General features: G+C 42.1%; 1 protein-coding gene across 1 annotated transcript in view; it reads right to left on the reverse strand.

The window, feature by feature from the left end:
* The window catches only part of iqgap2 (IQ motif containing GTPase activating protein 2), a 44,241-nt gene extending 22,050 nt beyond the window's left edge, over window positions 1-22,191 (reverse strand). The window contains exons 1-15 of the mRNA XM_071899659.2: window positions 21,916-22,191; window positions 18,929-19,028; window positions 11,611-11,767; window positions 9,825-9,902; window positions 7,886-7,962; window positions 5,270-5,337; window positions 4,519-4,632; window positions 3,988-4,166; window positions 3,264-3,351; window positions 2,778-2,941; window positions 2,262-2,349; window positions 1,799-1,962; window positions 1,397-1,557; window positions 669-793; window positions 273-436 (exon numbers count right to left, since the gene is read on the reverse strand). Coding sequence (XP_071755760.2) covers window positions 273-436; window positions 669-793; window positions 1,397-1,557; window positions 1,799-1,962; window positions 2,262-2,349; window positions 2,778-2,941; window positions 3,264-3,351; window positions 3,988-4,166; window positions 4,519-4,632; window positions 5,270-5,337; window positions 7,886-7,962; window positions 9,825-9,902; window positions 11,611-11,767; window positions 18,929-19,028; window positions 21,916-21,961 — 1,773 coding nt within the window. The 5' untranslated portion in view covers window positions 21,962-22,191. The remainder of the gene's footprint in view (window positions 1-272; window positions 437-668; window positions 794-1,396; window positions 1,558-1,798; window positions 1,963-2,261; window positions 2,350-2,777; window positions 2,942-3,263; window positions 3,352-3,987; window positions 4,167-4,518; window positions 4,633-5,269; window positions 5,338-7,885; window positions 7,963-9,824; window positions 9,903-11,610; window positions 11,768-18,928; window positions 19,029-21,915) is intronic.
* Between the last annotated feature and the right edge of the window lie 818 nt (window positions 22,192-23,009).

Here is a 23,009-nt window from a genome sequence, read left to right on the forward strand (position 1 = left end):
GTATAGACAGAATGTAATAAAAACATAAGATAGAAGGTCAACAATAGGAATTAAGATTTATAATAATATAGTAACGTAAAATAGAGCCATCTCAGGGATGGCGGGCTGCTCTTCCTTCCTTTGATAGTTCCTTTGATAAAATTACAGATAAAGTTAAAACATTATCATACACATATTTTGCACCTTGAGGGTGTGGGAGGTGCAAGCCATACATTTTCCAGATCCATCTATACAGATCATACACTGATTGACCAGATTTAGTGCCCCAGTACCTGGCAGAGGAGCAGCTTGGTGTGCTGCAGGACATCATGGTAGTGTTTGGCTATGGCTGGGTTCACTCCTGTCAGCTTGGCTGTAGGGAGCAGCAGCGCTGCAAGTGTCTGCTGATGATCTCCTGAGTTTAGCGCCTCGTTGATCTCAGCTATAGCTATGATGCCTGGAAGTAGAGAGAGGAATTATTTATAACTTGATCTGGCAATGTGTTTTATTTCTATCATTGGGCATATATTTTTTTCGGTTTTACAATTTAGGACCATACTTTCACCAGGTTTCAAAATGTCTGCGTAAAAGTCCTCTTAATTGATTTTCTGTACAATAGTCTCTAGCACAGGGCTAGGCACAAACTTCACTATGTAAAACATAACCAGAAGGCTGCAAGGCTTTCTTACGTTCATGCTCTTCATGGACCTGAACGTTGACTGTGTCAATGCACTTCTGAACATCGTTCCAGGTGAGGAACTCCTGGCCCTGGGTGAGGGCCTCGGCCCGCAGCTTAATGAGAGTGTCAGCGTACCTAAAGGGAGAGAAGCATGGAGCATGCATCAACACACCATTTCATGACATTAAATGAAATCCTAGTCTGACAGTGAAGAGAAACCTGCAGTGGAGGGGTGATATGCAATGTGATTTCACACATAGTGCAGTGGACAGCTGAGTTGTAATGGCAGCTACAATCATACTATAATACTAAAAAAAAAAGGTTAGAATTTTTGAGGGGTTAAGTTATAGTATCCCATAAATTGTATTTCTTTGTTGAAGTGATAGTAACTTAGAACAACAACAACAACTAGATACTTTATTGATCCCCATATGGAAATTATCTTGGTAGGGCTTTATATTACAGTGCTGCTATTATAGACCAAGTTCTATAATAGCACCCCCCCCCCACAGGGAGATCAGAGTGTAGCAATAGAGCAGCACTCCTGGAGCTGGCAGAGTTCAGCGTCTTGCTCAAAAACACTTCAGCGGGTGCTTGCCAACAGCAGAGCCTGAACCTGGGTCTGGGTCCTACTCATGACACCAGCACGCTAACCAATAATGTCCATGTACCGCCAATGTCACATTTGATTTTTTGTGTGTCAGCAGTCCACAGCTACCTGTCCCCCAGCTGTCTTACCTGTTGAGGTTGTCCTGGTCCATGTTGGTGAAGCCCAGAGGAGAGTCTGTTAGTTGCTCGATGACGGCCTGAGGGTCTTTCGTGTCCAGCACCTCGTTCAGCACGGCTACAGCAGACAGCATCTCCACAGCCACACTCAGCTCCTCATGGCTCAGGCCAGACTGACAAACACAACAGTCTGAGTTACAAACATGAAGTGGCATTCAAGTATGTCTAGTATAGACTTCCCCTATACCTCTAAGCTTGTGTGTGTGTGTATGTGGATCCACGTGTAAACACATGAAAATTGCAAGCATGCTGCTACTCAAGTGTTATTCATCCTCTCCTCTGTACCTGTAAGGTTTTTTGTGTGTGGGTGGTGTGTGGGTGGTGTGTGTGTGTGTGTGTGTGTGTGTGTCTCACCCGCCCCCCTTGTAGCTGTAAACTGAAAAGCTCAGCCTGGTAGAGGTTGGCAGCAGTTTGGTAGACAATTGGCAGTTGGGCTTCTGGGTTTATCAACTCCTCCACCGTCTCCGCTGCATTGCCAAGACGAATGGCTGTATTGATGGCTGCCACTGCCTCAAGCTCTGAACAGGAAAATTATTGTTAGTCATCTCATGCTGATTACCTGAGTCCGGTTTCCCAAAGGCACCTTAGTATAGAAATGATATTTCTCCCCTGACTTACAGTGAAGCAAGAAGGATTTCAGTGCTGAAATGCTTTTGGAAAACCCAGCTCAAGTATTTATTATGAATAAAGTATTTGTGGTAGACAGACACTGCTGTCTGTGCTTTGAGGCACTGGGGAGTGGGTACCTACTTGGTTTTCAACTGGCCAGTAATCACTGCTAGAAAACATTCATGGTGAGAAACAAAAAGCTGCTTACTTCGTTTCTCTGCCTCAGCAAAATCGTTACAGGAGCTGACAACTCTCTGGATCTCCTCTCTCTCCAGCAACAAGGCCTTCCCTCCATCCTGCAGCACAGAGAGAGGGGCACAGCATAAGGTGCCATGCTTATTCAACATGCTCTAATGAGTCTTTTCTGTGTTTTGCAAGTGCTCCCAATTTCCCATTTGACAAAGGCTTTTACCTTATTAAAGAAAACCCTACAAATGTGTATTGTGATTCTATTCTCGCTAGCAATGTTTGATTATGATTTCTTTGTCTTGCCATATAATAATATATAATTCATATGTATCCTGGCTTGTAAGCATACAACGCCAGTCCTCAGGACCCAGAGTACTGCTACTTTTCATTCTAGCCATCCAACTGGGACTAATTTAGACCTGGGATGCCAGGTGAATGCAATTAACTACCTGGTAGGACAAAAAAACAGCAGTACTCTGGGTCCCAAGGACTAAATTTGGGAACCACTGAGGGAACCTGCTCCGACTCCATTTACCTTGGCTTTATGCTGGCAGTAGGTGGTGAAGTGTTCCAGGTACCAGTGGCTGTTCACCTCCTGAACACCCAACAGGGCCAGGGCTTCCAGCCTCAGCCCAGCCAGCAGAGCAGCCTCGTCCTGGGCAGACACCGCTTGATTCACCTGCCTCACTGCTGTCTGGACTGGAGATGGGGCAAATGGAGACAGAGGTCATTCAGGGATAATGTGTTTCCTTTTCAGAGTCTTTTGGATCAGCACCTAATCAATCATAAATTGTGTGTGATTTGTATGTCTGGGCAAAATTCATAGTTTTGTTTATTATTTATTGAACCACACGTATTGTATTCACTGTTCACTCAAGTCCTTTGGTCCTATATACCTCATTGGGTAGAGCATGGCACACTGCAAGGGTTAGGGGTCATTATTCATGCAAAAATGTAGGCAAATGTACAGGACAAAATAAAAAAAAAGTGTGAGAGGTCATATGGGAGGGACACTACTTACTGTTGACTATGTCGACGCAGCCCTGGATCTCCTGCTGAGTCAGCAGCTCCTCATAGACATCTCTTTCCTCTGTAGCAATAGAGGATCGCTAAGTAGGGAGAGACGGGGAAAAAATGCACAGGATATTTTATTTTTACCTGTTCACATCTATTTTTCCATTCATACTGATGAAGCTGCATATTTTACATATCACATTTCAGCCATTAGGGGGAAATGGACGGCTCATGTTTGTACAGTATTTGTGAGGAGAATGGGAGGCGAGATGCCGGATGGTGCGGAGGGCCAATGTTTGGTGAAGTAAAGCTGACACTGCAACTGCCGGAATGTGCTGGCAAGGCCTGCGGTGTGAGTCAGAGGTGGCCGCCGCTCTCGACCTCAGTGCAGGGTGCCAGCTCTCTTCATTAGTTGCCAGCACTAAACACTTCAGTCAGAAACATCTGTTCAGTGCAACGGTCAAGGTCAAATTTTGTGGGTTGGTCAAATTTTATTCTCATTAAGTCTCCTCAACTAGTGTACGTTCTTCTGCTTCATTTCAATTCAGGGACTGCAGTATGGAATCCTTTCAACACTAAACCAGAGTCAAATAAGAAAAGGAAAGATCACACAGGTGATGATCAAGCCTTTCATTTGGGAAAAGCCGATAATAAATCAGATATTATTATACCAATAAATAACAGCACTAAAGGTTTTGAGAGGGCACATAACGGATTGTTAGGCTTCTCACTCTGCCTGAGGACTGATCCTCCTTGCGAGCCTTGGCCCGGCTCAGCGTGTCCTGGTAGTCCTGGGCCAGACCCTGCTGGGTGTTCCTCAGCATAGCATTAGGATTCATCAGGGCGCCCATCGTCACAGATGCCTGACCCTTGTCGACTGCCTCATTGATGGCAATCACAGCAGCATGCACTAAGGACAACAGAGTGTGTCGAGAGTTAGAAGCAGTCCAATCAGTCAACAATGTTCAGATATTAAGCTGGTGATGTCTCTTCATCTTTTGCAAAGACTCTTTCATCACTCATCCTATCATAAAATAATAAAGAGACGCAGTGAGTTATGGTGTTATGGTGCAATGTTGTCACAAGTGTTTATAACATCAAGTGACAGTGTTGCACCATTACCCACCACAAACACTGTATGGATGTATGTAAATCGATAGAAAGACTGGTTCCAAAATTCCACGATAGGCTGTCATGAAAAAAATTACACTGCTTCTAGGCCAATCTGTTTAACTGTAAAGATAATAGGTCAGAGGACTTACAGGCAGCCTCGTCCACTGAGAGCTCATTAGCCAGGATACCTCCAATCTTACTGAAGGCTGGCATCTGGATGCCATACTTCTCCAGCTCACTCCTCATGTTACTGATCTCTTCCTCTGGAAGAGAGAAACATACACAGCTGTCAGGGAACGTAATGGTGTTCAAACAGAATAACATGGGAAAGGTGGAAATCTTTCATACAGTAATCTGAAGGAAGTGCGCTGCAAGATTTTTCCCAGATTTAGTATCAAATAGGATGTCCCAAACAAATTTAGGAGACTGTACTGAGGATAAATCCCATATCTGAAGCTTTCTCAGGAAAGCCCAATGTCAAAAACTTTGGAGCTTGATAGTTTGTGTGTCCACTTTAAATTTTACTTGTAAGGGATTGGCTGCAGGGTACGTTTATCTTGATCTGAAATGTTGCTTAATTTGAACATCCAAACCAAATACAGGAGGTTTCAAACCAATCTCTATAACACTCAAAAAAAACATGCTTCAGAGTGTGTGTTGACATTTTATCGCTTTCAATTAAACCCAAACAAGACCAGTAATTACTCATCCTAGCAGCCCACGCAAGGAGGATTCATCAGTATTTAGAGAAGCCCTAAGGCAGCTGTTATCCTTCATTTTAAAAGCAAAAAGGTAATTACTTCAGTGCTTCCTCTTCTATTTATGAGAGTGCATTTTTCTCTAAACAACAGTGGTTTTAATGTTATGCTATTGCAACTGGCTGATTTCCACCAGTGTTACCTGTGAAGGCCACTTTTCCCAGCAGGTCCTGGATCTGTGGTGCAATGCCCAGTTTGTACAAGTATAAGCTGAAATAAACCACACAGAGCATTAGCATTATACTAGAAATTAGGATTCAGAAAGCATTAAGAAGGCTGTAACATTTTGTAGGGCTGGGCAGATTGAATGATGAATTTTCCTCATGATTGCGATTGCTTCTGAGGGCCACCTCCAATTCCCTCCTATGTCACACTTCCCCCACAAGGGGGCAGTGTTGGTCAAAACAACAACAAGCACTAGTTGACAGGAGTCTACATGCCCAGTCCTCCACTGAGCCAAGCACACAACTAGCAGGTGGCTGGAAACTTCATCAAACTTTCATCTTCCCGCAGGTATCTGATAAGTGGTCATGAATTATAGATATTTAAGGCAGGTCTGGCATCAGCACAACTCTGAATGGAGAGTTTTTACTAACTGGCTATTCTGCCCTTTGGCCCAAGTGTGTGTGTGTGTGTGTGTGTGTGTGTGTGTGTGTGTGTGTGTGTGTGTGTGTGTGTGTGTGTGTGTGTGTGTAAACATGAAATGCAGTCTGTCCTTGGGACACAGGGGGCTTTTCTATCACTATCTAAATTCATCTTAGGCAAAGGGTAAGGTTTAATGTGCTGACCACTGACTCCGTTCAGGAGATACAAACACAGTAACAGCTGACTGAGGTTAATGGAGGAGGCTGATTACAAGCCACTGGGCTTACAGGCAATCAGCTGACTGGCTCTGAGCAACAGGCTTCTTCCCAATTGTGGTATCCCATGGTGCCGTCTGATTGCAGTCCACGTATTCCTCTTCCTTCTACACAACAAATTAAGTCCTACTCCTTTACCATTTTGTCAGAACGCTATTTTAATATTCACTTAGAAGCCCTGTCCTGTTGCTGTTCCATTGTGTTCCCTTTCCATTTTTCCACTGCACCGCATGTGACGCAGCATCCTCTCCCATGTCTCCATATTTGCGTGTGTTTGTCCTCTGGGCAGCAGAGTATTCACTGGGTCCTTGTGGGACTCGAGCCGGACTGTCAGGAAGGAAGTGCACGTGTGTGCATAAGGAGGGAAGGAAACCAATTCTCTCAGGACCAGACCAAAACGTTACAACAGAGAAAACAATCCAAACAGCTCACATAATCACTACCTAAATCTGTGTTAGGCCAACGTTGTAAAAATTTAAGCCACCCACCTTACAGTGAGACCACTACTTTCTTTGAAATCATCACAGAAATTCACACAAACCCCAAACCAGAACAAGGGTCTAGGCCTTGAGGTGAGACTGTGGCCAAGGTGTTTGGAAGGGTGAGGTTTTCAGTGCTAAAAAGCCCCTGCAGACATGCTGAATATAGGTTCATATAGGCACTGTGTGTAGAGTGTTTACCTCGATCAGAATTCAAAGAGTCTACAGCTTACAACAAATATAAAGCATTTTCCTGATTACACAATTGATTCACCAATTTACAGATTTTAAGTCTTGACATAGTAATCACACCTTTCAAAATAAGTACACAAATGAGCAAACTCTGTGGCTGTAACCTATGAATTACTAATTCGTCTATGATTAAAGACATTTAAGACACAGACACAGTTTAGCAGCCGATGCAGCAACTGAGAGGGTGTGGACCTGCCACAACAGCTGCTTTTAGCTCAGTGCATGCTGCTCTAAAATAAAGCCTTGAACTATTCATCACAATTCATAAAAAGTCTGTGCTTGAGAAGAAACACCTTCACTGCCTAAACTACAGTAAGTAGAAATAACATTTCCCAGTTCCTGTTTCATATCACTGAAGTGCTATTTCAGTTGTTGACATGAATTAGGGGTTGATCTTAATGGACACAAGAAAGAGGCCATGCATGAAAACCAGAGACACAGAGAAAAAAAAAAAACAGCAACCAAAGAGGAAAGAAAAAAAAAAAAGCCTTTTTTTTTTTTTTTAGAAGTGGAAGCCGTTGGTTCTCACACACTTCTCTTCCCAAATTAGATCTGGCCTCTGTTCTGCAGCCTGAAGACGCTGCTCTGTGTGGATAACTAACAACCGCCACATGTCAAAGTCAACCCTAAATCTATGACCTGCTAGTCTGCCATAGCCTTCTGGGGATAGGAAATGACTCTAAAATAGACAGGAAGTTACCTATCACTGACAAGAGTATGAGCAAACTGCCACTGCACACAGACAACATCTGCGTCTACATTTATAGACAAATACAGCAAAGGCTTTATTGAATTAGCCACATTCTTGACAAGATTACTGAATCTCTCACTGTGACCAATATCTCATATTTTAATTGTAAATACCAGATAACAGCATGTGAGCTTTTTAGGTTTTAGGTCATCATTAACAATAGTGCTTTAAATCCACTTATTTTCATTTCTTTCTTAGACGTAAAGTCACACTTGACAGTCAGGTGTGGCACCTTTAGGAAAAAGCATCTGGGTATGCCGCTATTGCACCAACTAAAAGACCATGAGACAAGTCTGGCATTTCGCTGTCAAAACTGAGAAAAGGATGCAGGTGGCAAAAGTTTAAAAAAAAAAAAAAAAAAAAAAAAAAATCACTACTTTGTGTTTGGAAACCCTCTCAGTGTCTTTTATTCTTACCTCAGTGCGTGTATGCAGTACACCACCTTGGGCATGTTTTTGCGATCATACACATCTGTCGTTTCGGGATAGAATATCTGAAAGTAGAAACCACAGTAGGTATTAGTCACTCTGTCACTCTCTTTATTCTGCTGCAGCCAAAGAGGAACGCACCATCCATCACAATGATCCCTTCAAATGTCAGCATGTAGGCAGGCACATGGAAGGAGGGCTTCAGTGAAAAACTGTCATTGTTCATGGTAAATATCCAGTTGTCCTGGGTGATTTTGGTTATGATTTTTGAAATGAGCATCGCACACGTATTGGCGTAATGTATAAAACTTTAAGCTTTTACCCATGAAGATGTCACACCATGCACATAACCACTTTTATGAGGACAGTTTGCAAAACACTGGGCCAAAATCTATTTATCAGCAGGAACTTGATGGAACTGATGTCATTCCTACCCTTGGCTATCTCTTAATGTGCGTTTCCTTTCTCACTTTACATCAGAATGATGCTCTAACTTCATGGTTTTACTCGAAAACATGTAAGCAAGTAATGGACAAGGCTATAGGTAACCGAGTTATCCTAGTGACTATTCCTGAAAAGGCTATTCATAAAAAATGCCAATTAAGCTTGGTATAAAAAGCTACCCCAAAGGGCATGACAGAGATAATTGGGTATCAATTTTACCTCATTTTCCATTTCTAGTATACTCCTCAGGGAAAAGTCTTTTGTGTCCACTCATAAAAGATGCATCGGGGTTAATACCATTATATTAGACCTGCCACACCCTCATCACAAATTCATGTGTCAATGTTTACTACCTTTCTTGGCACAGTGACAGACTCATAAAGGTGTGTCCATGTGTGTGTCTGCGTATCATATAATCCCAAGTATAAGCAATTAAACAGTCAACAAAAGATGGCTTTTTTTGCTCTAGACCTATATCATTTATATTTCACATTAGGCCAAAGTACATAATGCCAGCCTTCAACTCGGCCTATTTTAGTTTTTATCTCTATGTTAATCATTTTAGAACCATTTCCGTAGTTTAAGTATTTAGCCACAAATGTCACAAAAGTCATAAAAACAGGTGATCACAAGTGCTGGGACAGATTGACTAAGTGAATAAAGGTCATGTAAAGTGGCCACAAAAACATTTATGCAATAAATGTTTCAAATTTTGACCCATCATCATCACAAGACTCATTTTCCATTTTTCTCATTTGCCCCTGATATCCTCTGCCAAGTCCTAAATTGCAGCTTCTTACATTACAATGACTGAAATCCTATCCCAGTGCTGTCTTGGTTGTAGGATGGACTCTACCCTGTAATATGAGCGACTACGTACCGGCCCTGAGCCAGTGCACAAATGACAAAGCCCAGCGCTTTCAACACCATGCCTCATGTTGCAAAGGGTCACTTCAACAATGGGGATCTCCCTGGCTGATGTTCCGATAAAATTCAGCAGGTAAATTAGCTTCGAAAATTGGTATGTTGACATCAGCCCCTTATTACTTTTCATAAAGCGGCGTTGCACCAACTTGGGGCATGGGCATCATAGAACTGTCCATGTAATCCACATTGTACCAGTTTACTGTAGGAGTGAATCCATCTTACCTGGAATCCCACTGAAAAGCACAAGGGACTTTTTTGACTTGGCAAAGGACCTCACAGGAGGATATCACCTTTTCATGACTTTTATGAAAACTTTCATTCATCTGTAAATGGGGTACAGACTGTAACAGCTGACATTTTTAATAAAAAAGGCCCTAAAAAAAAATGTAAAATAAGGCTTTGAAGTAAACTTTGCTTACAGTGTATTGATGTTTTGAAGCAGAATGCACGAGTCTGTAAGTGCACTGTGCATATTTGCATACATGTTTGTGAAACAGGGAGTGTGTGTCTGCTTGCCTGTGTGCATGCATGAGTGATGGCTGTGCAAGCTCCTCACCTTGGGCAGCCCCACTGACTCCATGGCTCTGAGCCACTGCACTGTGTTGTCCGTGTGTCTGAAGTGTAGCCCCGTGCTCTGAAAATGAAACAGGAAAACAGACACATGAGCATTACCTCACAGAAACCAAGTGCCAATATGACTACCAGCTGTAATGAAATGGTACAAAATTGTTACCTCTACAACATGGAAAGAATTGATAAGGGGGATGTTATGACACACAAATAATTATAGAAAAGCAAGGTTATCAAGCCAATTTAATATGGCATCTCACAGTCAAATGAAGTTTGTTTATAATTCGAGGGCTTGGAGCCAAAGGGGCGTAAGTGCGTTATAGTAGATTTTACAGGACAGCCAAAACAAATTTTGATCAAACTTGGATCAGCTGCCGTTACCACATACTAAGCACAATATTTTAACTTTTTGTGTTATCAGATTGAGCATTACTATAAAAACAATACTGCTACAGTTTAAGTTGAATTATATTTGTTAACTTTTTTAAAAATGGCAAAAGAGTGAAATACGCCTTTTTGGCACAAACATTGTCCCAATACAGCCATGCAGAATATGGGCATATGTAAGTAAACAATTGTAAAACACATTCATTTTAATACAAATCTAGCAATTACACTTCAATCAACACTGAAATATAAAACAAGATCAGAATGAATATCTTTATCTTGAAGTAATGCTCAGCAACTTTCACCAAGGCCTTTAAAATTGTAGGCTACATGGAACATTTTTTTCTGTTAAAAAACTTTTAATAAACCTTTTTAATAAACCTCTATAGACATAAGAAACTACTTTTGATTCTAAACTACTACTTTTTTCTTCTTTTGCTAGTATAATACAATTTTGTATGTGTCCCACACATTCAAAGACCTGTAAAACTCCTCATAACACTGAGGGATAACTTCAGCTACCAGCAGTCTTACTATCAGAGCTCATCTTGACCAGTTCACACTCCTGACATTATAAAATAACATTTTGAATCTATAGGCCTAAGTATGTCATGGGAATATTAACATATTTACATTCATCTAATATTGACCTAGAATATTAATTAGGATATGAATAGGATACTAAAAATGATGTGATCATGCTGCCGTGCTAGCATTACTTACGTCAGCATGCATTTTGAGTTGACCTAAGTGCTGTTAGAATCCTCTACCCACAATGCTTGTTCAGTGTCAAAAGTGGGGTTTTGCTTGGTGTCAAAAGGGCGTAAGTGCAGTTACGCCCTTTTGACAGCAAACAAAACCCTACTTTTACTGTTACGGCTTTCAGTTTTTGCTTAATTAAAACTTATGGGTCATGATTTCAGTTGTGTCCTTTTGGCACTGAAAAGATCTCACTGAGACCTTTCAATTGATATATAATACTCATATTCGCCCAAAATCGCACTTACTTTGGCTCCAAGCCCTCGAATTTGTCAAAGGGCAATGTAGTAGTTTATCTTATTGTATCAGCGCAACAGCTGAATGCTTCAATGAGGGCCTGACCCTCACCCTGCCTCCTTTCCCTCTTTCCTGTAGAAGATTGTTGACAGGAAGTGAGGATGTCTGTGAAGGATCTGGATCAGAGTCTTCCTGTCCGACACCATGCAAGTTTGTTGAGGATTGCGGGGGAAGCTAAGCAAATATAACCTTATCCAACTTGTGTAGTGAGGTCTCTTTCCTCAAGAGGGATTATCCATATCAGAAGTATAAATCAGAAGTGTGTAAAAGGCAGATGAGAAGATCTCCATATAAGGGTAAACGCCAATGGGTTCAGAATGGAAACGCACCTTATATCGGGCCTGGTCTCTGTCGTAGATCCTTTTCTCTGACACCATTTTGGGGGCAAAAAACTTGGCGAGTTTGCCGAGGTAGACGCCATTCCTTAGTCCCTCCTCCAGTTCTGTGGTGGGGGGCAGGTCCTCCTCTAGACATGCCTCCATCCACCTGAGAATACACAGATATTGACCTCAGAACAGGACTAGGACTCTCAAAAGTATCTCTACACTATGTTCATCTTTTCGGAAGAAGATGACCTTAGCGCAAAATTGCTTTTGGGAAAGTTTCTAATTTCTAAGACTAAGCAAGCAAGTTAATGGTTAAATGTAAAAGTTGAAAAGTGATATCTCAGGCCATCGCTTGAGTGACTATGGTGAATATGACTACTCTCTCTCCAACAGGAGGAAATGAGTACAACAAGAGCTCAATTCACTCGAGTAACTGGTTACACAACAGACTAGTTTCAGTTTAATCTCAGAACTCTTGAACCCTTTAAATTCATGGATCGAGTTGACTTTCCTTTTAATGCCAAACTCAATGCTATGGTTACAGTGGGGATATAAACAAACAGAACCTTAGTCTGTCCCTCACCTTGTCACCTGAGATCTAAGAGAGTGCAATGTAAGCTGTTACCTGACTGGATGCCTGCATGTACTCAGCAAGTCAATATTGGTTTTTCCTGCACCTGCTGCACTGCCTGGTCTAAGCAAAAATCCAACACTTGACCAAGAATATTATACAGATATAAATTAAATGGACCCCAAAGTACACATTTCAGCATATTTATGATTGTGAGGGCCATCAAAACATCTTGCTAGTCTGCTGAAAACTGTTGTGTTGAATAATTCCTTTTTTAACAAAAGGTAAATGACACCTGGCACTCCTCCACATTTTTAAAATGTTTCATGGGATCAAGCCAAACCTTAGATAACGCATTGTTAAGTGTCAAAAATGCACTGACATGAATGGGGAAAAAACAACCCATTTTCTCAATACCTAAAAATTTGACTTTGTAGATACAGGATTTCTGCAAGGACATGATATATTGTAGGGGCTACTGAATATTAACAGAGGTATGCTATGGTGTATTGAAGTCCATATGCATCAGCTCTTGCTCCTGCCGCTGATGGCATTGAAGAATAAGGTACAGTACATCCAATATGATTTTGTTTCCAAGTTGGTCAATAACAATTGTAGACCACCTGTACATAAATCTATGGGATCAACCAAAATTTCGACAGATTGAAGGCAACTCTCACACATGTGTGAGTCAAGGTGCAGCCAAAAACTAAGATCTATAAATAGGCTCCACTCTTGCTCACAATATAAATGTATTATTTATTCTACACAGTTAAAATCATTCCATGGACGTTCCGGCCGGCTAAAGAGTGGCGCCTCCTCACTAGATCCATCAAATCACATTTCAAAAGGTCTACTCTATGGCAAATTTAGCCTACAGGCTAACAAAAATAATATGAGCTTATAAAGAACAAAAGCTATTGAAGTCATTATAACTAAGGGATCATTTTTGACTGAATCCCAATCCCACAAAGAAATGAGCACATAGCCCTGGCCTCATTAAATCAGTGTTAATAAGACATTAGGCTACACAGCTCCTAAAAGGTACAATATTCATTCATTATGCTAACTGGTGTGTATGCTGTAAATTAACTGAAAGGTTTTGTGTTAAACAAAGTAAACAAGCAGCCTGCAGGCCAGTGAGAACTGGGCATTGTTACAGGCAGCACCCACACTGTACCCAGCATGCCTTTGTCAGGGGGTTGGGCAGACTTTCAGTCTGAGCTTTGGGAATATCTGAAGGTCAGCCTTAGGCTTGTAAATGATAACCGACGCTCACCTGTCAAGTTTAAACTGTGAGGTTAAAGTGGGAGGCTGGGTCATGGCATCAGGCCAGGGAGCAGGATGCCCAACACCACATATTGTAGTTTTTTCTAACCTGGGTCACTAGTGAAGGCTGATCAGTTCAGTTCTGGAGGCCATGAATGTTGTGTGATCAGGGGACAATTCTTTGTGAATGAAGGGAAGTTTTATCACTAAGAAAAAACAAAGTGTGTGGGAGGAACAAAGAGAGAGACGGATTGGAGTAAGTAGACTTATTGGAATTGCTTGCTGAGTAACAATAAAAACGGAATTGAGAGCGTTAGTATTACTTTGTCCACATTCTTTCAACCTGATGTCATTTCCATGTGAAAGGTTCAACAGCATAAGCAGAGTCTCTGAGCAGGCTCTGCCAGGTTATTCCCAGAGATATTAGGAAATGCCCATACTAAAGACTAAGAGCTAGTTAATGATTTGTGAGGAAAGTGAGAGTGAATCATCATAGTCTGAGAATCTGTTACACATTATCTTATTGCCTGGAAGTGAGACCATGTTTTCCATTATGGCTACATCTCTCTCTTGATTCTGCACTACTCTTAAAAACAAACTTTGTTATAGTAGCTTGCTAGACTTAAGTTGTCAACTTGGTTGCTCATCATCCTACCACTGAATTTATCCTCAGCCAAGGCAGACAGTGCTCAGTGATTTGGCCTGTTTATTTCTTCATTCATGGGTTATTCATACCAGCAAACCATGTCCTCCTCCAATCTACCAGTAATAAGTGCCCCCTCCCACATACATGCACACAGACACCTTGTTTAGGCTAATTAAGGATGTGTGGGTGCCCAGAGGACCCAGTGTGTCCAAACATGTGTCAGCACTTTAAGGACAAACGCTAACACACCTGCCCTGTCAACACAAACCCAGTTGAGTGTGTAGGCACCTTAATTAATAAAGCAACCCCACCATAACAAATTATGTCAGCTGATGCTGTAGATTGCTGTGTGTATTATGCAAGAAAAATCCTAACTACTTTGTGTTGTTATACCTTAGTATTTCACAGACTGATGTGTACCGATCATTTTTGCTATGTACTAAGTATATCTGAGAGCTCAGAGTAATTTTCTTAATATTGACAATTTTGGCTATGCTACTTCCTCCTGTAGTTTTTTTTTTGTGATACAATTAATCCCCACAGGAGAAGTGTTTTTGCTGGCTCCCCTCCAAAGGAAGAGGGCAAAGCGCTGGGTCAGTTACAGTGCCTCTGGATCCAGGATTTGGTGAACCTGAAGCCTCCTGGTTGAACTTGATTAAGTGGTAACCTAACCAATTGTGATCTTCCTATCCATTTCTGTAGTGGAAATTATTCCGAAATATATACACTTTCAGCTTTCTCAAATAGCATTGTGCACATGCTCAGTTCCCAATATTGGTGACATTCACTGATGTCAAGTTAGTCAACTTTAGCCTGGTATCAAGCAGATGCCACTACGGTAATCAATATCTGTGTTCACCCTCACCAACAGCAAACATTGCCTTTCAGAAGCAGCCTGTTCGGCATTGAATGAATACTACGCTGAACACAGACACATACACACAGACACAAACAAAACACAGCAAAGCTTAGTGGCTGGCCCTGAGATTCAAGAGCGATTTGGGAGTTATCCACTGTGTCATATCGGCAGACTTCTGCACTAACATGACACGACGTTAATCCACCAACTCGGAACAAGCCACTTGTGTACACTGCAGTCCACGTAAGAGTGTGGGACTACAAATCAAACCTGGACCTGGCCAAAAGAGCCACAATAACCAACCATAAACCAATAAGGAAAGCATGGCTGGCCAATGGCTTCATATAGGCGTATCATAGAGACTGCAGCACACCATGCAGTGTCCAACTGATGACTGTGAGCATTTGATGGATTCTGGATCCCCATGGTCTGCTTAGAAAGAGGGAGTGAGTGGGAGAGTCAGAGTGGGAGAAAAAAAGGGTGGACGGGGGGCAGTAGTACAGTTTAAAAGCCAGACAACTTATTAAATCCTTTAAGTTTCATATCTGTGTAGAACTGACATTTACTGTAAGTGGAGGGGATGAGATGGAGGTGATAGCAAAGATTACTGAGAAAAAAAGAACAGCTATCAAAGGCTCGTCAAAATCAGTTGGGGAGGAGCGGCTGCACAAGAACAGAAAGCAAAATAATAAGACAGAACATCCTGGCTGGGTAACACAGCTCTCCTCTGAAGCTTTACTTCCTGCAGTTAAAACAATGTAGTGAGAACTTGTCTCCTGAATCCAGGACAGGCCAGTGCTCCTCTGTTTACAAACTCCCAAAGCAGGCCTTCCTGTCATTGTCCGGTCTGCAACCTACCAGGCTAAACAAAACATGGCTTTCTGGACTCCGGGACTAAAGTCTGTCCCACACCAACACATTACTAGTAGACTAAACTCCTTAGCTTTGAGCTATCTCTGTCTATAGAGAGCCTCTTTTAGGAGCTTGTGTCATGTGACTTAGTCATGCTGGTCATGAGTTTGTGTGTGTGTGCGTGTGCGTGTGCGTGTGCGTGTGTATTGGGCGAGATGAATCAAGTGTGTGTTGGAGTAGGGTGTCTAAAATAATTAAGAATAATAGCCCTGACTGAAAAATAGCCTGTGCTGTGCTCCAGAACACCTCCGGGCTAATCACGGGTCAGAACAGAAGTTAGAAAACAGAAAAGAAAAAAACACTCCTTCCAAAAGAATCAACAGATGTAAACCGCAAACTGTTTACCTACTCCGTGTTGCAGGTACAAAGTCTCCCTCCAGAAACCACTAAGTGTGTGTATGAGTGCGTATGTGTATGTTGTGGGAGGGTGCGTCTTTCAGCTGACAACATCACCAACAGCAACAGTAAGAGCTACTTGGCAAGTTAAATTCAAAAATCCAGGGGACTTTGAACAACCTAGCATGTAGGTAGCCCACCACAATATATTTTATGTCAAACTCTGGGTAGAGAAAATATGAGGTTCACTTGCACCATTTTGCATCCCCGACAAACTTGAATAGGATGCAGCCTATTCAAAGGACACAAAACAGCCACCACAAATTCATGTCACCACAAAAGGATGTGTAATCAAGTGAAACCAAAGGATGTCTTAGCTCTCCTTAAACATGTTTTCCCAGGTGTACTGAGGGAGTCAAATGAGTTGCTTCTGCTTAGTTGCCTTGTTCCAGTGACTGCTGACTCCTGACCCCAGAGAGCAGGGTTAGTGAGAGCAGGACCTAATCCCACGCTCTGTAGTTAACACTTTTATTAACAGTCTGTCCTAATCCTAATCCCGTTTGACAGCTTTCCCAGAATAGAGGTTTCATTCCACAATAGAAAGAGGAGTGAAGGGAAGTCAGAAGCACTGAGATGGAATAACAGGAAGTTAGAGAGTGATTGTGTGTGTGTGTGTGTGTGTGTGTGTGTGTGTGTGTGTGTGTGTGTGAGTGAGTGAGAGTGTGTGTGTGTGTGTGAGTGTGTCTGTGTGTGCCTGTGTGTGTATGTGTGTGTGTGTGTGTGTGTGTGTGTGTGTGTGTGTGTGTGTTACAGTGAGAGTGAAATAGTGGTCACTCTGGAGGTTAACCATGCAGTTACTAAAGCATGCGTTACCTAAACAGCAGCTCAGTTTTGCCAGTAAACTAACAAAAAGAAAAATGTGTCTGCCACAATCTACGCATAGCCTAATTATGATGGATGACTGCATCCGTGCTTAGTGTAGCCTAGCTATCCTTGCAGAAGTGGGCTATTCAAATAGTCTTTACAGAGTCAAAGTCCAGGTTCAGCTGTCAAACAATAATCTGTGGAGAAATGCTGCACACAGTCATGGTAAAGGCTCTCTGACGTCACCAGAGGCCACTAGCCCGACATTCAAGCTTCAAGCCTGACTGTGAAACAACTAGGCAACAGCATGCTAGATTTGAGCATAAGTGATCAATCTGAGGAACTGTGGGGCTGGGTGGAGCTGTCCAAAAATCAGTGTGTTTGAAAAAAAAAAAAAAAAAGGCAAGATCACACTTCCTGTTCAGTTGGATGTAGAAGACAGGAAGTGGTTCAGGATTAGGCGTGAGAACAAGATTCTTCTGCAGCCTCACCTTCACAATAACTTTGTATAACCAGGGATTCTTGTGGGAAAATATAGAAAGGTATTTGAAAAAAATCTGTAATAAATCTATTTAGAAAATAAAAAAAAAACCTTCTATATATTTGGCATTTTATCTGATTATCTCAGCGATCGGTTAGCCTTGTTGATATTTGATTATAATCTAATGTAAAATGTGTTTCTGGGGTATTAGTTAGCTTGAGAGCGCACTGCAAAGAGAACCGTTCTTTCCACCATGTCAGCGACTCCCCTGTGTTCAATCGCACACCATCTCATGCATGCTTACAGCCCCGTGTCATCGTCCCACGTGTACGCTGGGCCCACCTTCAGTCTTTCACCTGTCACGATGGCTCCATCTTACTCCATTACTGGATCACACACTGCTTCCTTCCCTTCTCTGTTACATTCCCTCATTCTCCCTTCATCTCTTAGTTTCACTACCACTGTCTGCTCTTTAAATTTGGCCCTCTTCTTCCTGTCTCACACTCTCTCCTCTTAATTGCAAGTGAATGTCTCATCTTTCTCTTTGGCAAAGCATGTTCCCTCTCCTCCCGACCTTAACGTTAGCTGCACACCAGATGCGATTTCACAGGGCGAACAGTTGCATCCATTCATTGTCTATGAGAAGAGAGTAACTGCATGCATACGGCATGACCCAGGCCTGTGATGCAAAAGGAAAAAAATATATATTATGCAAATGAGCACAATGGTCACAGCGCAAGAACCAATCACAATTGGGAGAAATGTGGCTCTCAAATTCTCACAGTGATTCAATTTTTGTTGCCAATTCCCTTTGTCTTTGACTGGAAGACAGCTGTGTCAGGATTTCCCTAATTATATGACGAGTCTCTGTCAGCTCAAGCATAAAGTTCTTGACAAATGAAATACTTTATGAAGGAAAGTGACAGTTGGTCTTCCTGGTGTGTAACATTACTTGAAGTGTAGCCTCAAATATTTTGGCTAGTAACTTTGGCTCTGGTAGGCTAAACAAGTAAAAAATACTAACCCTAATGTTAGCTTGCTTACCTACTTATCCCATCACATTCACATAGCTGTAGCCACATAGCAAGCTAGCTCACTATAGTAAAGCATAATTTCAAGAGCAGCGGATGGGATGTGATTTGGGCATAATAAAATAAATAAAATACAAAATAGGTCTACATAAGCAAATTATGTTAAACAAATCCAATGCTTGACCCAAGAGCACACCCAGTTAAATGCCCACGAGCAATCACTTTTGATAGGACGAAGCGACACAAAGGGAAATTATTCTGTTTAGTCTGCATGTAGTATTATGCTCTTTTCATCTTCATTGTATTTCCCTCCATCCCTCCCTCCTGCCCTTCATCTCTCCTCCTGTCTTACTGTTTGGCTTCCTCCAGGTGACACAGATACTCGTAGGCGATGTTCTGTCGTCTCCTCTCATCCATCTCCTCCGCTGACAGCCTCTCATCATCCTGAATGGCTGCAAGAACAAGCAAAAACGTTTCTGCATGTGAAATTTGAGGAGACTTTCCAACAGTGACATAATAAAGGCACTAATGTGTTGCACAGTCTTATTGGACTTCATTACACATGATTACAGAGTGGCAGCTCTGCGTGCATCTTGATTTTGAGAAGTACGTCTTCTTATCAAACTTGAAAGCTCTGTGCAAACTTCTGTGCAAATTTGAAAGATTGCACAATTAACATCAAAACACTAAAGACTAAAAGGCTGTTTCTTGGTAAAAGTAGCTTATTTTGACTGTTAGGAGCCTCAGTAGCACTGGGAGACTGTACTAAATCCCATGCTCCAGTGAACCCATGTATGAGGGAGATGAAGTGGCCTTAGTGGGGTACCCAACTGACAAGTGACTTCTGCTGAGAGTTGACCTTTACCTGCAGCTTAATGAGATCTCCGCTCCTCACCCCCCCTCTAATCCAATCAAATCCCTTTATTTCTGGCTGAGTGAAGGACCAATCCGAGGCCCGGAGGCTCACTCTCTTTCTCTCCCACTGGACCAAGCACCATGCTCTAGGTTTGAGTATAGACTAGTAACTGAACTTCCACATATGGTGAAAGCATGCTTTTATGGTTCATCTGTACTTTATTAGGCTACAAGGCGCAGTAAGTAAAGACTGGAAAACTTGCAATGACATGCACACACACACACACACACACACACACACACACACACACGCATTGCATGCAAACACACACCAGAGTCAATCCTTACTTAGTCCAGGGGTTACATGATTATTATCATCTCTAGCCACACCAAGTTTGACTAGTTAAGCCTGTTGATTGATTAGCCTAACCAATCCAATCTAAATGCCTGGTAAGAGAGCCAAGTGTTACTGTAGCCTTCCAGGCTAGCCTACATGATTCAGAGCACCCCCTGTTTACCATATCCACTGATTCATTTAAAATCTCAGACCCTCCATAAATGAGTAGCTCTGGGGGTCGAGTCAGTGGTTCACCGTACCCCAATTTATCAAAGCCCAATGTCTGTAATTCTTTACTCAGTGCTGCACTCCAGCCTCTATGGAGAGCTCGGCTGAATCTTTTAAACCCAACAATTGCTCTCCTACAGTCTGTCTCCTCATCAGCCACCTGCATAGACATTAGACCACTAGGCCTCAATAAAGGGTTGGTGTGCAGTATCACTCACATGTGAAGAGAGAAACAGTCACGTAGCACACACACACATAGACAACATACTGGAGACATGCAAAAGGCCAAACACACACACACACACACACACACACACACACACACACACACACACACACACACACACACACACACACACACACACACACACACACACATCAAGGGGTGCCGCGCCACCGGGGTGAAATCTATGGCCTCATGACCACAGTATCCGTCCATACCACTGAAGGCCGCTGGCCCAGCTGTGTTGTTGGAGAGGACGCGAGTGTATGTAAACACTCCGCTGAGAGGCGTATAGGATCCCCAGCACAGCCGTTACACCGTCCGCACACTGACTCACTCACACACTTCCTGGATGGGCCTGTCTGCTTGCAGTAAGGGTTATATTTAATCTGCAGGAAGGTTTTGCTGCATTCATCTGTCACAGGATCCCTGGACCCGAGTTATGAGCTCTGTGATTATGACTCATGCTTTTGTTTGGCTGAAGGTTTGTTCTACCTAACCTTTTGGGGCCTAAAGGGAACTACAAATCAAGAGAGACCAGGATTTTAGGTTACTCCATTTCACGGGCAAATCCATAAACTAAGGTTGGTCTGGCATTTATTTAAGCAATTCCAGGGAATGACATTGCTTTGCTCCCTCAACAGCAATTAAAATTGAAAAAGCATGCAGGAGGGAACCGTACTTAGGACAATTTTAGCCTGTTTCTCAGAAGTTTCAATGATTTACCCAGCAAATTAAAGAAACATTGTTGTCTCATAAACACTTTGTGCACTTTTTAAAGGGCTAGGTGCTCACACACACACACGCACACCTCTTTTGGATCCTTAGAAGTTACTACAACGTTGAGCCCGCAAACACCCATCTATGACAACAACATAACCTGCGGCAGCTTGAAACAACAGACCAAGACAGTGTTGAGTAATGAAATTCAATCTGCCAAGTCAGAGGCAAAAGACAATACTGTATTGATGACACAATTGATTGGTCTTATCTCTTTAAAGTTGTACTTTGCTCTCAGGTGTCAGTCACTGATAACAGACTGAAGTAAACTTTGGCTAAAAGCAGTTTTCAGACTTTTTAACTTGAGATGTATTGAGGCTTATATTGACTTCAGTTGGCCCAGTTACATTCTTGAGATACTCCTGAAGTCAGGTGTAGTTTTCTCGACAACAGTATTTGAAAAAGTTAATAGTTAACCTATGAGAAAAGGCCTTCTGTGTAGACAGGCTGTTGTGTTGGCTACCACCATTAAACAAACCTAAATATCACTGTGTTGATTTGTGGGCACTTTGAGAAGGAACACTACAGGAATACCAAGTGTGTCCAGAGGTTAAACCGTAGAGCCAGCAGGCCATGAGCTCCAGCATCTCTCCTGACCAATCCCATAGACTTCAATGTAAAACCAAGACCTGGGCTCCCACACCTAAAACCTACCAAAGCAACCTCTGAGCAAACAACGAGCAAATGTCTCTTAATGCTGAGATTGTCAGTGATTGCTCCACCTACTACTGAAGGCATCCTGCTGTCCTGTGGAGCCAGGTGAAGTGGTGCTGCTGAACCACCTGTTCCTCATCACAAATTCCTCTAGTCTCTTAACAGCAGGTAGCTTTGGATGCGTGCTGATTATTTCATGATAAATAAACAAAGACACACAATTAGGTTAGCTAGAAAACCGTTACAAGAAAGCCCAACTTACTTCCATAACGTGGTTTTTGTAAAGTTGCGGTTTCTTCATGGTACATCCTGCCTCGTTTCCTCCACTTATGCACTCGACTGAACTCGAAATAACGTTAGCAACCGCCGACACAGCTACAGCAGAAAGCCAATGTGCCGCGCCTCAGGATATTGATGTGAATAAAATGAATGGTGTTGCTAAAAAAAGAGAGAGAGGATGTCAAGCAATCTTCAAAAGTTTCATGAAAGTGCTAACTGTCACTTGCGGCAAATAATCCCCATGGCGTCCACTTTGGCGTGACTCCTGACCGAAAGTGCTCTCAGTCTGTACTACCTTGCAGCGGCTACACTCTGAACTAAAATGATTGACAGGGGCAAAATATAATGTAGCACCTTGCTCCACCTGGTGGCCGAAAGGTGACGTCTGCTGCATTCAGTGGCTAGAGGAAAGATGGTAGATACGAGCTTCGTACTTAAAGATACCTCATCTTTCAGGTGGTAAATACTAGCAAGTTCAATGGACCCCAATCAGGAAATATCTGTAGTACAGTATAGGGAATGATAAATTCATGTCAAATAAAACGAGCATAATGCATTGTACAGTATTAGTCATTTTGTAATCATTCACGTCAGGACACAATTACTTTTGCCTGTGTTTTTTGGATTTTTTTCTTGTGGTTGGCATTGCAATGTTTGCCATACCACAAAAAATACATATAGTTATTAATGTGTTTGGAAATATGCTTCAAATATATATTTATTATAATTATTATTCTAACACATAATACATACATACATAATATAATATTCTAGAAACTGGAAATACACGTTCTTTCTATTCCCTGTTGACAACATATATCTGCAAATATATCCGAAATATATTTTGAATCATTGTCATACATCTACAAATACTGTACGTGTATTGGCCACCAGTTCAAACGAGTTAACACAAGTGGTTATGTTGAACCATCAAGTCGTTCTGACGATTTGACCTGAATGCAGCATACAGCGCTGTAGCGGACCCTGAACTTTCAACTTAGGTGACCCTCCAAGTTGGTTTTATGGCCCTCAGGTTAAGGGTCCTGATCATGTGACACGCAGCTGTATTATCTTTTG

This window comes from Centroberyx gerrardi, chromosome 8 (assembly GCF_048128805.1).
Source record: "Centroberyx gerrardi isolate f3 chromosome 8, fCenGer3.hap1.cur.20231027, whole genome shotgun sequence".
Lineage (NCBI taxonomy): Eukaryota > Metazoa > Chordata > Actinopteri > Beryciformes > Berycidae > Centroberyx > Centroberyx gerrardi.